At 40.3% G+C, this 17924-nt stretch overlaps 1 protein-coding gene across 1 annotated transcript; it reads right to left on the bottom strand.

The window, feature by feature from the left end:
• Window positions 1-832: 832 nt before the first annotated feature.
• CHP1 (calcineurin like EF-hand protein 1) lies at window positions 833-17889 on the bottom strand. The gene is made up of 7 exons (XM_061343695.1): window positions 17770-17889; window positions 13405-13477; window positions 7651-7731; window positions 6275-6402; window positions 5253-5314; window positions 4090-4212; window positions 833-2758 (listed from the first exon to the last, which is right to left on the bottom strand). The coding sequence occupies exons 1-7, from the start codon at window positions 17834-17836 to the stop codon at window positions 2705-2707; spliced, it is 588 nt and encodes a 195-aa protein (XP_061199679.1). The 5' UTR covers window positions 17837-17889; the 3' UTR covers window positions 833-2704.
• Window positions 17890-17924: the final 35 nt, after the last annotated feature.

The raw sequence follows: 17924 nt of genomic DNA, 5'->3' as shown, positions 1-17924 counted from the left end.
TGGGTTGGAAAGGACCTTAAGATCATCTCATTCCAGTCCCCCTGCCATCGGCACAGACCCCTCAACCTTGACTATGTCACCCAAGGCTCTGTCCAATCGAAGTTGGCAATTAAAAGAACTGAAAGCAGACTTTGAAAGTAATTTTCCATTGTAAGCTTATGGAAACTAACATTATTTTTAGTTCTGGTTTTCATGAGTCAAATGCTGTACTGAATACAATATTTTGTTTTGCACAGACCTCATGCCACACTTATCCATAAGGATAATCTTATTCCTTTTCCAGACTTTAACCTTCACAGATGACCTTTATCCTAAGACTTAATTTCTACAAAAAAAGTACGACTGTTGTGGAAATCTTGTTTGTGTACAGTTCAGCTTTGAACAACTTTAACAAATTGAAGATCTCTACTCTAAAACTCCTATTAGAGTATTTGTTGTTCACCCTAAAGCACATTAGCAGGAATACCTGATGTCTAAGGTGGGGACTTGTAAGGACAGACATCACTACCATTGATATTATATACCCTTTAATTAGAACAATGTTGTAACACTGTGGAGAGAGGAAAAAAAGAAAGCCTAATTTGGAGCCACGGAGAGGTGTAAAGCTCCCGTTGTTACATGATCCACAGTGCAGTAGTATGGGTGCGTGCCCTCTCTTCTCGGGCTCACGTTTTGCACTAGTTTCTTCCACTCTACCGGCCAAACAAAGGATCATTAATACGCTGAAAATAAGCTCATTGATAAGAAATTGATTTGTAAGGCCTGCTAGCACCACTCTACTGGTATTTTAACTTCTCTAATGATTAAAGGATAGTTCGGGGGGGGTGCGGGATAGTGTTTATACAGTGGAAGGTTTATTTATGGATTGATAAATACAGTTTCCAGTCTCACTGGGACAATAAGGCACAACTGTAGGTTACAACTATATAGCCAGAAGAGCGCAACACCTATTGTTAAGCAGATCACAAAGCCTAAAAACACGTTTAACTTTCAGTCTTTTCACATTGTTAATTCCTATTTTACATTACACTGTTATAAAACTATAATGCTCCTCTCTCATACAGAGTAGAAGTTTTTAATTTACATTTTTTTCCTGGAATTGTGCTGCACTCTGCAAAACAACGAAGGGCAACATTTCACTTTTCCATCCCTTAAATCAAAAACCCTCCAGACACTTGCATGTTATTCTTTAACACAAGTGATGATTAAAAGAACTGGGAAAAAAGGAAATGCACATTTGAGAGTAGTTGGAGACTGGTAAGTATTTATAGAAATGTTAACACATGACATAGAGTAGCAGTTATAACACCAATTCTTCAACAAAGAAGCTCCTGGATTTTTTGGTTTTATTGGAAGGATCTCCCAAGACTGTAGGATGCTTCAGCTGAACTGGATGAGATGATCAGCCACAGAAAATTATGATACTATTGAATCTTCAATGATCTTTACCACTTGAACTTTTAGCACTACATTATCAGTATGAAATCATCTTACACTTGCTAAGAGATTTGTGTAGAAATATATCCTAAAATATTTGGGATAAGAATATAATTTGGGAAAGAACATGTAATTTGGGAAAGAACATATTATGTATTAATGAAAGCCAGAGCTTTCATAAATACAGCCTCTACCCTCAACACAAATCTAACACACCAGGACTTCCATACTGGAAAATGTAAATAATTATTTATAGGCCACTATGATTAAAAAAGAAAAAAAAAAACAAAAATCAAACAAAAAAACAACCCAGTTCACACCATTTCCAGGGGCAGTGACAGAACTGCAAATCCAGATTTTGGCATGACTAGTTTTCTTGCATTATGTACACTGGTAAACAAGTTTACACTTCCAGAGGCAAAAAACCCTTTTGAGAGGAGGGATCCTAAAGCAAAGTAACCTGGAGAGGGTACTTAGGGTCCAGTGGCTGTCAAGGACAAAACCAAGTTTCTGCATGTGCTACTGGAACAATTTAAGCAACTTAGTGCAGAATTCCTATTCTTTATGAGGACATCACAGCCTGTCTCTGCCACAGGTTCTCCTATTGTCCCTGTGAATTCATCCTACAAAGAATAAAATCTATTCACAGCACTTTAAAGTACTCTAGGCTATCATCATGCATTCAGTGCTAGTTGTACAATGAAGCAGTAGAAATTGAGAAGTCCTCAAGTAAAAGGCAGACTTGGAAGAAACAAATCTGCATGTAAAGAGCCAAATGGGAAAGGGGGGAGGAAGGCAGTTGTAATGTGGTATTGCTACTGGAAGCAAAAAGTGAATTGTTATCACTGCACCTAGGATCGGAGTAGATGCTTGTCTCCAAAATGTTTCAGAGGGCATTTCTGTGGCATGCTCCCATTTTCCATTCTGATTCAAAGCTCAGAAGAATCAGTTTGTAGACTAAACAGCAGTACACAAGGAGAGGCATTTTTGCTGAAACAGGAGTGCAGGAGTAGACAAGGGAGAAAGCATTAAAAAAAAAAAATTAAGGAAAATATTTAAAAAAATGCTCATTTCCAAGTTGCATGGCAGCCATTTCCCTTTGTTCCTGATGCACAGGGAATGTTCACATTGGTAGAACAAATCAGGGAGGGGTTGGAGATGTAGTGTATATGCACCAGTAGCAACGCTCTGAGTGAAGGTGCTAAGGAGAAAATGAAGTTCTACTTATTATATAGTAGGGGTAGAAAGAAACAAGGCTCTCCATCCATCAGTGAAGAAATCGAATGCTCATTTTCTGCTCTACATCCACTTTCTCCAAAACCTGCAATGAAATTCAGAAACAGCTACTTAAGTTACTGTACATACTTCTCTCCTACAAGGTTTCGTACCCTAATGTAGAGGAAGTGGGCAGGAACGTGGGATGTCTTCAATTTGGCATGCTAGTCTTTCATCTACACACTGCTGTTTTTCATTCTGGACTAAGGTCATTCCAAGGAAAGCAACTTCAGCCATTAAAGCTGGACGAAGGCTGTCAACCAACATGTAACTAATGCAGTTTCAGTCTGCCAAAAGCCCAGAAAGGCTTGCATTCCCAAAATTAGATTGTGTGGGAATGCACAGGCAGGAAACAGAAGGAAGAATGGAGCAGAGGAAGGGGCATGAGCAGTCAATGAAGAGCTAAAATCAAGAGCACAGCATCACTAACACAGATAATTGTAAAACCAAGCTGACAACTTCATTCGCTGAATTGCTATTAACACTGAGGTACAAAGACAGCCTGCTCCAGGCTGTTTCAGGCATTAGACTTCACTGTTCCAAGATTAGAGGAACTTAAATTTGAAAAGACCTCTTGAGGTTTTTTAATCCAACTCCCTCAACTGTTACGTAAAGCAGAGCCATCTAGATCAGGCTGCTTTGGGCCTTGTTAAGTCAAGTTTCTCCAGGAAGGAGGTTCTCCATCTTCAGAAGCTATGATCATCCTCTTGGTAAAGTCTTCCTCATAGCTAACCAGAATTTCCTATGTTGCAACTTGTTTCTGTTGCCTCTTGTCCACCTCCAAGATAAGTCTGGTTCCTTTTGTCAATGCCATCCCATTAGGTAGTTGAAACTGTTCTGCTATAGGACAGCTTTCTCCACTGACTATATAATAGCTCCTTACTATTACCTACTTCTGACTAACAAAAGATATCATTCAAAGGACTAGAGCTAGGAACTTCAATGCTAATATGAGTTGTTTTGCTAACAGATAAAAATCTACAAGTGAACACTGATCAGCACAAGCAGAGCAGAATGACTGTGTTGTAACTACTAGTCAGGCTACTTCTGTAGAAAGAAGTGGTTGCAAAAAGTGAGAATTCTGCAGTGTATTCAGTGCCACAGCTTGCAAGAGCTACAGCATATCTTACTTCATGTAAGAGCATGAAGAAACACATGGACTAATTATTAGTATCCTGACAATATATATATATATATAAAAAAAGGCAGGTCCTAATGAAGATGGGAAGAGAAAGAGCTAGCAGAAAGCTTGCTTTGCCCAAATTCAGGCAGGACTATTTGAATAACTTCCTCTCAATTTCCATTTTCATTTAAGTCTGAATGACTTGCCCATTACTGAGCAGTTTCCTTTAGTCATTAACAATGTAGTTTACCAACCTTTACAAACTCTGCAAAGGAGATGGCACTATCTCCATCTTGATCAGCTTCCTGGATTGTCCTGTCAGCAATGCTGCCCAGCTGCTCATCTGAAATATTTACACCAACCATCATCCGTAATACCTGAAACATACAGAAGTCCCTAGATTACTTTTTTTTTTAAATGCAAATAAAATAACCATTATTGATATAGGAACAGAAGTATTCTTAGTGCTATTTCTCTTGTGTACACTGTCAAAGTAACACCCTACAAGAACAGCCCTAGAGGATTTTCATGGAAATAATTTCTAGATAGACTTCTACTTGTCCTATGTACATCACTGCTTTCAAGAAAGACAGTTTCCTTTTGTAGCCACCTTTGAAAAAGAATCCTACTTTTTCACTAGACAGCAAGAAGACGCAGAGTACGAGAAAGCTTTTGGAACTAGGAATGAGGAAGTTTTGATCAAATGCTTTTGTCCGTATTTTTCCCCACAAAGCATACCAACATTTAATCAAGTATCTGCTGTTTGAGATACTTGCCTACAGGAAGCTTTTAAGTATCAAACGATAACTGCTGTTACTCTCTACAATTAGTATTTCCTGTGCAGACAGAGGGCAATTTCAGTCAAAAGCAAATCCTTGTCCTACAGCAGGAACCACAAATTACCATGTCTGCTTCCCAGGATTAGTAGCATGTAATTACTCCTAGCTCAAGCCTAGTTTCATGTATATATGCAGCACTGATGAACTTTGATTACCTTTGCTGCAATTTCAAGAAGTTTTATTCTCTTGAGAGGCTGCACAGAGGATCAGCAAAACAACCTAATCCACCTCAGTGACTATCCCTGTGAAGTCCTGTTAGATTAGAAGGTAGTTCTTAAGGGGCTTAGTGTATTTGTTGGATATTTAGGTATCATTTCCAATAGGATCTGCTTAGCCTAACGCTCTGGTTAGCTCTGAGTCTAGCGTTCCCAGTCTGCAAGAACAGCCTAGGCTACCAAATGAGATGAATGTCTTATCTCTGGTTTAAAGCTTTAGATATGGTATGAGACTTTTGTCACCAAATTCCTTCAGGAGTTCTTTTGAGAAGACTGTTGGAAATCCACATCCATTTAGAATGAAGAGGGTAATCACACAGAAGGTTACGATGGAGTCATTCAAAGCAGCCCTGTGCTATTTACCTGAAGAAGCTCATCCCTGGAAATCTTGTCATCTTTATCTAGATCATATAACCGAAAAGCAACTACAGGGAAGAAAAGAATGAGCAGTTTAATTCAAGTGCTATTATTTTTCTTGTAACAATGTATTTATGTATCTATAAAAGTGCTCCTAAGTTATTTTAAGAGAATTAGCTTAGAATTTCAATTCCCCATAAAAATTCATTTTCAGTTCCATAAAAGTGTTATTACTGCATTCAGGAATAAAATTATCGCTAAGAAATGAAAAAACTTAGTGAAGTACTCAGTAAGAATACTTTCAGAAGCACTCTGCTTGCAGAGGTATTTCTACAAAGCCCCAAGTCATGGAAGTATAATTACCATTAAGATACCTTCAGTACTTTAACCTCAGAGCCAACCACTTATACATTACCATTAATTCTCTTCAACTATATTCTGCATGAGATAAGACAGAAATTTTAAGTGCTCTGAGAACTGTTGCCAACTTTGATTAGTGAGCAAGAGCAGTCTGCTCATATACTGTAGGCAGTCATCCAAACGCTAAAGAAAGTACTCAGCTGAAGGTAAGGAAAAAGCCTTGTATTATACAGAAGACTGAAGAAAATGGCAGAAAAGACTATTCACATAAGGGATGGTGCTTTTAAATCTCAAGTAACTTTGCATGCAAGCCATTTAATCATGTTAAAACTTAAACAGGGGAAGTTTAAACTGGATACAAGGAAGAAGCTCTTTACTGGTGAGGCACCTGAATGGGTTGCCCAGGGAAGTTGTGAATGCCCCATCCCTGGTGGTGTTCAAGGCCAGGTTGGACAGAGCCTTGGGTGACATGGTTTAGTGGGTGGTGTCCCTGCCCATGGCAAGTGGGTTGGAACTACATGATCTTAAGGTCCTTTCCAACCCTAACTATTCTATGATTCTATATCCTTCTACAGCAAATAGCTGCACAGAAGACCCCAAGCCACTTTACTCCCTTCACAGAAAAAAGGAAAAATAATTGCTCCTATAGAAAGGGTCACATTTCTTACAGTGGAGCTTGTTACTTCGGCTGTTCAGTGGTTCTGGTCCATTCTGGTCTTTGCTCTTTTCATTATCTTCTATGGGTCGAAAGTGAGCTAGTGTCCTCATGAATCCACGGAAATTCACCTGGTCCTCTCTGCATAAGCATTATAGCAGGTCAGTTTTAGCATAGCTTATATGTGTTTTGTATTTCAGTAGAGAGTATGAATGTCTAAAGCATCAAGACCATGCAGACTCTTCCACTCCTGCCCCCCAGGGTTTGGCTGCCTATGCTCAAACCCAGCTCTGATACAGTGCAGTTCCAACCTGGGATCACGCTGTTATGAAGTATGATGTATAAAAAAAAGAAGCTGTGAGAAGTCTTGCTGAGGACTCCCCAGTCCCTGCTTGCAAGCTCTGTTTAAGCTCAAGCCCTCACCTTTGGCCCTTGCCTGAGCTATCCTGCAGCTGTGCCCGAGTCTGGCAGTATATCTTGCTGATCTGAATCCCTATTGTCTGGATTGACCTGTCAACTTGTCTGGCAACCACTGGACTGTTGGCTGACCTGACAAGGCACTGGAGCTATTCTGCTTTTCTTGCTCAGGTGCTGTGCCCTTTGTTATTAAGTACATTGTCCCTGCCAGCTTTATTGTCACACTTGGCTCATATTTGTGGGGTAGCCATTGCTCACTGCTCTGACAAACAGCTCTCTTCTCTAACACTGTGGGAACCAGCTATCTAACTACTTTCCATGACTCCTGCTTTCTACTCAGGAAAGTCTGCCTGGTATCAGCCTATATTATGACTTGATCAGTCACTCCAATCTTCATGAATCAGTAATGGCAAATGTGTTCAAGAACAGGAGCAGATTGCATAGAACAATCTAGAGAGGTAAAACAGAGTACTGCAAATTTGATAATCTCTTTGGATTTGTGTTAGAAGTGCCATAAGATAGGCCTTAAATGTTATCAAAAACTGGAAACAAAAAAGCTGATCTAATAACAAAGGTATACTTTAGAGGCTAAAAGGTGAAAAATGAAACTGAATAGTAATTGCAATACTACTTAGCATAAAACAGCATTGCTGTAAGTCTGCTTTAAGAACCAAAGTAAATACATGCTCTTTGCTTGCTTTCTAAGCATTTAGCAGCACAGCAAGAGCAGAAAACTGACATGAAGCCTGAGTTCGTCATCTAACAAAGCACACAGAAGTCTTGTAAGGTTGGTGTTCCTCATTACAGAATACAAACATGCTGAGGAAACAATGTACCCACACACATTTCATGACAAGTTTGAGGTGTTCAGTTATTAGTACATCCAAAATCTGTGCTTTAATTATCAGCATTTCAGTCCCATTGGAACTTCTGATGAACTACACATTTTGTGCCTGTTCTGTTGGAACTCACCCTTCTGGAAAGAAGGCATTGATAATTCTGTCTCCCAGTGGATTGATGGCTAGCTCTGGAATCCGCTGGAAGTCTTCCCGGCTGAGTAAAGCAAGAAACACAAGATGACTGCATTAAATTGAAGTCAGAGGAGAAAAAGTACCTTGAAGAGAATTCATAGTAAATCATCCACTAGTCAATGTTGACACAGCCAGACACTTAGTGGGTTTTAAGGTGTAGTTCTTTAAATTACATTTTCTCTACAACTAATGGCACACAAGACAATGTCAAGGCTGTATTACATTACAGACCACCGGTGCTCATTTACCACATTAACAGTGCTTCTCAGATGTTATCTGTGCTAGAAACATTCCTGTAAGATGCCAACTAGTCTGCAATTTAAAGAAAGCTTATGAAATGGCTTTGAAGGAAAATATGGCTTCAAAATGAAAACGATATATATTTTAATAATTATTTTGGTACTGAATCATTTGAGTTTGCATTTTCCAGACTACCCTGCTCCAGAGCTGGGACAATACCATACTCCTCCAAACATACCACAGGTGTTCTGCATATTCTAATAGAAATTCTCATTTATGCACAACTTTATACCTTATTATAAGTGCCAAATTTCAGATTTTAGATTCAACCAAGCAGCACTCCTATTTTAAAGTAGAAAAATTAGATTTGAGAGGGGCCTGTACACCAGATGTAACTTCACCAGTACATTGCAAATACTCAATACTTATGCCAGCCATTCCCTTCTCTGCTCATGATTGTATGTAGACAGTACCGTATAAGCACAGCTATGCTTACATTCTTATAGCTTCTGATCTGGATGTTTTCATGAGCTGTACTGATGTCAACACAGTTTAGATCACTATGACATGAACATGACAGGGTTCATTCTATCCCTAGAATTGTACTCATTTTTCTTTTCTTTCAACCTAATAGAATGTCACTGGCAGGAAAGTGAGACAACCTTGGTGTGACCAAAACAAGTGTGTCTTAGTGAATACTGTGGTCATCATGTTTGGGTCCATCCCCCCTCCTTTTTCTTTTCCATGACAGAGCACACCTATTTATCAGTCAATACAAGATGTACTCCGTAATAATTTATATTCTTAATTGCAAATGTAGCAGAAATGGGGTGAACCTGTAAAAATCCCAAACCATTCTGTCTGGATGTGTAATTTGACATTTCCTGTCTAATCTCCTGAAGTATCAGCAATTGCATGCAAGTCAAATACAGTCCTGCTGGTTTTGAAGTTTGGGTCAAAGTCTCAAACTTGGTTACTAAATGTCTGCTACTTTTGAAAACGAATTAATCGGCAACAAGGTTTGATGCATGATGTCATTACACCAAAAAAATGGCAAAGTGAACACAAACAGGTTTTGCTATTACTTTAAGTATACTGGTCTTTTGTACCACTGCCATCTTAAAACACAGGTGAAAAAAGGAATTGGCAAACCTGATTACTAGTCTGGGCTGGGAAAGGTAAAGAAGCAAGATGTTCTAGTTTTAAATGCATTCTTAAGCACACCTTGCACCCGGTCACACCACAGTGCTGCTGAGAGTCCCAATTACGATAAATGTGGCAACATGGGTAAACTGTTTGACCTCTAACAGAGTGACCTGACTGCCTTTATGCTATTCCAGCAAACTTCTGCTCTGACCAGACCTGAATTATTTTTAATAGGCAAAGTTACCATCTGTATAACATGATCAACTTGTTACCAGCCCCTTCAGGAGTGCTGCATTTTAAGCTATAGCTGAAAGGCAAAGTATGCATTAGACATTTCGGCAGAAGATGCAGTGATGTGGAAAGCCTGTGTCCTAGTAACAATATTTTACCAACAGGAGCTCAGCATCAATGATAACATTTACAAGCTAAAAGCAGCAGCTGCCCTCTCTGTCATTTAAAGCAAAATCCTAATGCTTCAGAAGTTTTTACTTGCATATCACTTTTTGATATACAGCCTCAATTTACACTTGGCATTTCAGCCTCCGGTTATTCTGCTTTCTAACAGGAGATTAACAATTAACTACAACCAATTCCCCAGGTTTCAAATCTATTTGTCTTGTCATTATCAGGATTGCAAGTAGACCATTTTTGCTTATTAAGAGCACATTACTGAGCAAGTGTTGTAATTGGAATAGCTGTAACAGCCGTAAAAGTTAATGAATGCATGAGGCAAGTTATTCTGCACTTTATAAACTAAGGATTCCTGCAGTCATTAGGGACCGACTTCACCTGGCTGAGGCTGGAGCTTACAGGAAACGAGATGCCCTTTATTTCTCCCGTGTTCACGTGCCATAGCAACAAGGCTCTTCTAAAATACCTTTCCAGGAATCTGGCTTCTATTAAATCCTTGCCTAAATGTAACATGCAGAGCAACCTTTAACTACATGCTACCATTATGCCGGCAAACCACTTAATATATACATGTCAGTGCATTCATATTTAGATACACTTTGCAGTAAGGAATTTGTATATTCTAAGACAGGCAACTATTTCTAAGCATGAATATATCCTCCAAAGCACACAGCAGATCCCTACTGTAAAGGTGGCTCTGCCTTACCCCAAAGACTGCAAGAAACCTACTAGACTCTTCTTCCAGTATTTCTGGTTGTTCATCATTTTTACTTCTAAATAGTAGCAGAGTACTGTTCCCTCAAAAGGGATGAGAAGGGTAGGGCTACCTAGAGCTAAGGGAAAGTAAAGCAATGGAAAGAAAACAAACCATATGCAAAACAGAAGTGCTAAAGGAAAGGAATGGAAGCACACACTACTCTAGTACCCTAACATTTTATGATCCAAACCCCTTCTTCAGAACAGTGGCACGCATTTAAAGATTTACTTCATGCCATATAGAACTGCCTACCACTTCTTTTCCTGATCAGTCACATGAGTGACTTCTGTCATGTCTGATCTCTAAGTCAAAGGTGTAAGTCATCCCTACGGAAACAGCTGTTCTTGCTCACAGGAAACAAACAGAAGACATGCCTTCCAAACAGTTTGCTGCTAGTAAGCAAGTGGTAACTTCATCTCAGTTGCCTCAGAGTAGCGCGCTCTCTTTGATCAGTATTCCAGAAACCAACATTTACAATATTCCAAGCTACAGTTCTTACTCTGCTCTCATTGTTGTTTTTTTTCAGGAAGTAGTTTTCTATTACTTAAACTTAATGGTTTCCACATATTGTGGGTGCTGGGACAGGTTTCAAAACTTGAATGCCACTGTCAGACATGTTTGGGAACAGGCTATGCTTGGAGGCCAAGACTGCAAGTTAAGGGATCACAATTTGCACAGTTACTGGGATTTTCCAAACAAACTTCATTTCCTTTCCCAAGTACCACGTGATTATCAACAATAGAAGTCCAGCTTCTCGTTCGTGACACTACGAAACTAAGCATTGTGCAACAGACATTCACAGCATATTTAATTAATTACTCCTCTTACGTAAACCGAGTACAATCACTCTGAAGTTTACACAAACTTTATGGGCTCAATAGGCGAGTTTAAAGTTAGAGACAAGAGTTGAGGAAGAATGTGTGCTAGGTTCAAACTATACTAGACTAGTGTGGCAGCTATCATAACTGAAGACTAAACCCACATACAAAGTTTGAAGAGGCTGTTAGTGCTCTTTTTCAAGTAATATAATAGTGAGACAAATAGTATTAACCTTACCTACAATATCATCAGCTGATCTGTATGTCACAATTGCCAATTAGCCAATGCTACAGTTTCCGTGATACATTGGCTTTGGTGACAGAGTGGTCTTAAGGAGTTCCTGCCCATCCCACCCCAACTGTTTCCACACCCACAATTGATTTTGTCATCCCTTCAGCTATGCAGTCCAGACATTTACAGCACAGCCACAGTCCCAGTCACTGGAGCCAGTCAGCTTAAAAATACTTAAAAAGCACTACACAAGCCAAAAGGGGAGAGAGAGTATTTTTAACCAGCAATACTCAGTAATTCTGTTTACAGCACAATTCCACAACCAGTTACTTAAATGTTAACTGAGAAGTTAGCAATTTGTGGCACCAGAAGGAGCTGCGTATTTCCTTCAGGAAAGGAAATTACAGTAAGTCAGTAGTCCTGCCAAAACCAGTGTATCTTACAACTTGTCACCTTCACTTGCTAAGCAGTGATTGTCGCTTTACACTAAGTCTAGCTTTTATACGTTTATAGTGCATCCGACAATCACATTCAAAACCCCAGGCAACCCCTGAATCTATGTTTACTGGTTTAGACTGGAATAGAGTTGCTATGAAAGAAATCAACTCTGTTCCAGCCAGACCTCATATACTATGCTACAAAATCCCTTTCCCCTTCGTATTCTTTTCTGTGTTCTCTCCAGCTTCCCTGGTTCTGCACTGGTTCTGCAGTAGTTTTGGCAAGTTTTCAATGCTGCAGGTTAGTTTCCAAAGATAAGCCTTGAATACCATCAACATGGAAAAGCAGACTTTCAGAGGCAGTATGGTTTTAGAACAACTATCTTGGTTGCAAAATTGCTCCCTGGTGCAATCACTGACAGATCTAATTTCTCATGTTTCCATAGTACTACGCAATCCATAGGCAACATCACAAGAGAAGACTAATAAGCAATTTAATACAATCAGAATTCATAATTAGTTCATTAAATAAAGAGCAAGGCAATATCAACACACAGTACCATAACCAGAGTGGGAAAGGCTAGAGAACAAAGACCACACGTAGAGATGTATTTTAACAGGCAACCATCCTGTTAAACTAGTGAGTTTACCCTTCAGTTGAGAATATGCTTTCCATTAGAGTCAGTCTGAAGTGAAAAGTGTTTTGCAGAAAACGTTTAAGCCTCATCTTTATTTAACTGATTAAGCTGTAAGAAGCCAATTCACCTGTGTGTTCCAAACATACACAGAAGACAAATACTTCAAAGGCCTTGGAATATCCTGCACTACTATTTTTAAGAATAAATCATCTATTTGCTTATTCACAGTGATTCGGTCCCAGCTCCAGCTCTTTTTATTTTTGAGCATACTAATAGACATGGGCATTTAACAAGAGGTACAAAGTTAACAACAGTAAATGGTTTGCAGATCAAAGTAGTGTTAAAGGACACTGGGTATCCGAAACAATTTAAGAGCCCATGCTCCCAAAAATATAAATGATCTTTTTATATGAAAGCCAGGATGAAGATGACATAGTGGAATCATTCCTGTAATAATTATTAGAAGCAACATATAAAGAAAGGTAAGAAATAGTGAGGCACTGGAATAGGTTGCCCAAGGAGGTTGTGAATGCTTCATCCCTGGCAGTGGTCAAGGCTAGGTTGGACGAGGCCTTGGGTAATATGGTTTAGAGCAAGGTGTCCCTGCCCATGGCAGGGGGGTTGGAACTTGATGATCTTAAGGTCCTTTCCAACCCTAACTATTCTATGATTCTATGAAATAATAATCTAAAATGTGGTTTAACATTTCTGAACATTTGTTGTTAATTCCCTGAATACCAAATCCAACCTTTCTTGTATTAACTGCTACAAACTTCCAGCACTACAGGAAAGACAACTGGTATTTAGAGCACCTAAGTTCAACAATCAGATTTCTCTTGACCTTTCATAAAAGAACAAATGTGAATATCCATGTAGACAGTAGGTATGAAAGAATCTGTTATAATAGCCTCACTGATTCACTCTATGAGGAAAACATGCAGGCATCCTGCAATGGCAAGCCACCATTACAGATATGCAATGTCAGTGCAAGGACAGCTGAATTGGTAGATACTCACCTAAGAGTGCCATTTTCTCCTTTGTCAAGGCTGGTGAAGCGACTGTACAAACGCGTGATTTGACTGTGGGAGACTGAAGGAGAAAAAAGAAGAAAGAAATACAAATTAGCATGGCAATGATTCCTCATCAGAACAATTCCTCAATCAGATCTCATTACACTGAGCCACTGTTGCCGGAAGTTGCATTCAAAAACAGATCACACAAAACAAGTTCTATTGGAAGCACACTGCAATCAGCAGAGTAGTGACTTTGAGCTGTAAATTGCATCTTAGTATTCAAAAATCCACAAATAAGCCTAAAAAATTTGTCTAACTTTGCCTTCTACCCATTTATATTTCTAGTATCCAAAATCCCTTGGTTATCTGAGTCCATAATGGTAATTACTGATCACAAAAAGAAAAGGTGTTTGAGTCACAGTTTCACTCTGTTTCCCTTAATTCCTCTAGCGCTAGAAATAATGCGGACACAGCCACCACTGATGACCTCTACATCGTTCATGACACTGCAGGCCTCTGCTATAGTATCTTTCCTTCTCTCACTTATCTCTACTCCTGTTGTCTTATTTCTACTCCAGTTGTCTTTTTCCACCTAAAGATGGAAAGTGTACTCAGTTTTCCTGCATCTAGTGAGAGGTCATAGAGACTGCACACCTGATCACTCTTCCTCCTTGACTGGACTGCCTGAACCTAAGCAGTTTGCTCATTTGGGGGTTCACTAAAGTGATTTCCAAGCTTCTAAGACTTTGAGTTAAAAATTAAAAAGCCTGTTTCTAAAGAAGTTTGGGAAGGAGTCAGGACACAAAGAAAGCAGGAAGTTATTGCAGACCTAAGTTTGCAATTTGAACACAAATTTCAAAGCCAGTATTAAATTTAGCATAATGCTGCCAACATTACCAAGACTAGACAAGATGCAAGATATCTAGATCATTAGATCAGTCCATGACGGGAGCAGGTTAAACCTATCTAGAACATGAATTCCTTTTAACACTGAAAGAATGCCCTGCAGAAGATCTTGGCTTTTGAGAGCCTCTTTGGATGAAGTTAATAAATAATAAGACTGAATTGAATGTTAATGTTTACTCAGTGAAGATGTGATTTTTCTACAATGTTAAACTAGGAGCTTGTGCCATTTGCAGATTCAATTGTTTTAAAAGCCTTCACCAGCACATCACATGTACAATACCTGGTAAAACTGCTTGGTAAAATTTATATGGGAACAGGTTGCACAGCAGTCATCTGATCTGTGACAACTGAAGCATTTTACTAGGTTCTCTTTTTTCCCCAGGTTTGTTCTTTTTCCAGCCTATTTATTTAGGTTCAACTGTTCCCTCCTTTAGGGTGACCTGCTAGCAACTGTGGGGGGCTTTTTTTTTCCTCTTTCCTTGTCTCCTCTGCAACTTTCATTCTTTGCACAAGGTTGGGCAATTTGATCAGTTCTACCTAAGCCAACACTCCACAATTTCAAGTTAAGAAGCACACTAAACAGCAGGCACCAGTATTTTAAAGACTTTTGCATTTCTGATTAAGTATTTTAGATATGATATGCCATAACAACTGATGGTGAAAACAGAATAGCCTGGAGTAAGAAGCCCTGTGCTCTCAACTTCTTCCTGGAAACAGAGGTGATGAAAATTCTACTTAGGTACCATTTCCAAACTAATGTCAGCAACTCCATTTCTGTAACACCTCCATAACAGCTAGTATGTGATAAATAGTACGTAACTCTTGACAGAAGAAGAAATGCCTTTGTTTATCTCATACTAGACAAAAAACATATCATCACTATAAAGAAAGGAAGATGATTCAGGTCCCCTACTATATTCTTTCACGATTTCGTTTTTAGCTCTCATCTCTCATGAAAGCTGCATCACTAGACACTTTTCAGAGCCTTCTCATACAAAATAAAGACTTTGTCATTCCCTGCCGACCATAGGAGGAAAAAAAAAAAAAAAAAAAATTTGCAATTTATGACAGCTTCTTAAAATCAAAGGTTAAGGCTCAAAGATAACTGAAACACGATTTTACCTGTACTGCTACCCCAACAAGGTCCCTTCTACTCAATCAAACTGGTTAAGTGTTCTGTTCAGTACTTCATACTTACCCCAGATGAACTGATGGAGTCACGTTTCACAGTAAGGAGGCCAAAAAAAAAGAACCCTTAGGAACAACATGGGTTCAGGACGGACATGTACTGCCAGTTTGTTACATATCTAAGAGGTCCCTCTCTCAAACTCTTTAGTAGGTAACATATCATCAGCATTAAGTTTCTAACAACCACAGGATATTCCAGTCAATAACACTAACTTGGCATTCTCCCCATGAACTTTGCTCCAGATAAACCAGCATCCTGGGGTTTTCCCACTACCTTGTACCTTGCATAAATATTTGCACCCATGTGAAGTGTATAACAGTGCTAAGAGCTTGGTGGAATTTTTCCATCTACCTAGAGAAGGATAAGAGGCAGAGGAAAATCACATTCTTAAACTCTGGTTACAGGTTGGAGGGAAAAAAAATAAGTGTTTGATAAAGTCAGAGACAACAAGCATGACTCAGGTTAGCAATGCTCAATTAAAAAAGTGATATGACTTACAAAATTGAATAGTACAAAATACAGGCCACAAAGCTGAAGCCCAACTCATCACAATGTTAAGCTCCCTACTTTGAAGACATAAGAGGCCAACTAGAGCTGAGTGGTTTTATTGCTTAGAATGCCTATACAACCATCTCAGTGGTATTTATTTAACTACCATGCAAGTAAAACTCTAGGAATGAAACACCACTGATGATGAATCAACTATTGGCACAAGGCAAAGACTGAAGCCTTTTGGAAGAACATTCCAAATGTGGGGGTTGGTTCTTAAAGCATATTTCTAAATGAGGGGATGCTACCTTTATGATTTAAGAAATAAAAAACCCCACAACCACCAAACAGTGAGTTCTTGCTGGATAGGCACGCTTGGATATTACTACTTGTTTATCACAGCCTTCCTGGAGAAGGTTCCCTTGACAGATGGAAAAAGGATCATGGAAGCTGTTAACTTGCTCAGCTATCCATTACGTTAGCCAGTACCGTCTTCAGTTTCTTCCACTCCTTTTCTGTAGCCACTTGTTTTCCTGACACAAATAAACTACCACCTAAAAGGAATACATAATGCCATTTCTGTTTCAAAGAAAACTGAAGGTGTTTTCATGTAGCAAGAGCAGATCAACAAGCGTACGCAAGAAAAGATTTCATCTAGGAAGACGTTATTTATCTGAGAGGGGAGGGACAGCAGAACGATACGTATGATTTATGACCTCCCCTCTACAACCAGTTAGGAGGACACCCTCCATTTATTATCATTCAGTATCTGTTAATACTCTCAGAGAGGCAACCATTCTATTGGCCAAATTAACGACACTGATTTTCTAAGGTGCTTTATATTTACTGAGAACAACTCGGTCAGAAACTATAAGGTAAAGTAGCTATATATTGCAGTCCTGATTCAATCATGCTCTCCCGGTTGTTGACTCGCATAGGGATTCTCACTTCTTTCACAAGCTGCGTTACCTCCTTTATGTTTTAAATGCCACTCAGCATTCATTCTGAATACCCTTAAGGTAACTTCCGTGACAACCTATGAAACATAGCATTTGGAAAAAAAAGCACTATACTATGAGAGGCTTTTCGGGCTAAAAGCAGCTGGTGGAAAGAAACTCCAGCACCAGAAACTGAGAACTCTTCAAACCCCCAACGAGTTATGTCTGACCGAACGCAATACTGCAGACACCAGGCGCACCTCTTCCCTCCCTCCCCACCCGATCTCACTGCCGTTGAACAGCCGAGCACACAGCGATAGCTCCCTCTCCCCTACAGCTCCAAGCGCATCTAGAACCCAAAGGGACTCGCAGATCCCAGCAGGCTGGGTGACAGCAGCTTTCTCGTTCTAGTGCGCCAAGCAAAACCAGCCTCCGCAGCTGGCACTGCCATGCCCAGCCCAGCCAAGGAGCACCCTAAACGACAACAGTAGTACTTATACAGCTAGGGCCCGCTGCCACCCCCGAGCGAGCGGCAGACCGGAGGAGCTGCCCTTCTGTCAGCCCCCGAGGGCCGCTCCTGCGCGGCGACCAAGCGAACCAAGAGCCGCTTCCCAGGTTTCCGCAGGCCTACAAGACATGCCCGCCTGCAGAAGCAGGGACAGCCAGGCACCGGCTCGGGGCCAGCTGGGACCAGGCACTGCCCAGCCAGGAACGCAGCGACTACGCTCGCCTTCCCCGCCGCGGAGACCCGACCGCCCCGGGCAGGGCTCGACGCGCAGCCGCGACGGGGCGGACAGACAGCTCCTGCTGCCCAGCCCCCACCGCACCTCCCAGCCCTACACTCACAGCCCGTCTCCTTCTTGATCTCCTCGATCTCCTCGTCTCGCAGCAGCGTGGACGCCCGGGAACCCATCACCGCCGCTGAGCCCCAGGGGAAGGGCCGAGCTCCACAGCGGACAGAGTTACGCAGCCGAATAGCAACAGCGATACCTCAACCCCCC

The sequence above is a fragment of the Neopsephotus bourkii genome, unplaced genomic scaffold (genome assembly GCF_033783945.1).
Source record: "Neopsephotus bourkii isolate Nb327-2 ecotype Australia unplaced genomic scaffold, CSIRO-AGI_Nbou_v1 NB_1825, whole genome shotgun sequence".
In the NCBI taxonomy this organism is placed as follows: domain Eukaryota; kingdom Metazoa; phylum Chordata; class Aves; order Psittaciformes; family Psittacidae; genus Neopsephotus; species Neopsephotus bourkii.
Note: the sequence above shows the minus strand (reverse complement) of the source record. Positions and strands in the feature narration are given on the sequence as shown.

Coding starts and splice junctions, on each gene's coding strand:
- CHP1 (XM_061343695.1), bottom strand. CDS start 17,836: ATGGGTTCCCGGGCGTCCACGCTGCTGCGAGACGAGGAGATCGAGGAG. Junction 7,732..13,404: donor GGAGAAAATGGCACTCTTAG/GTGAGTATCTAC, acceptor TGCTTTACTCAG/CCGGGAAGACTTCCAGCGGA. Junction 2,759..4,089: donor CCTTTGCAGAGTTTGTAAAG/GTTGGTAAACTA, acceptor ATTTCATTGCAG/GTTTTGGAGAAAGTGGATGT.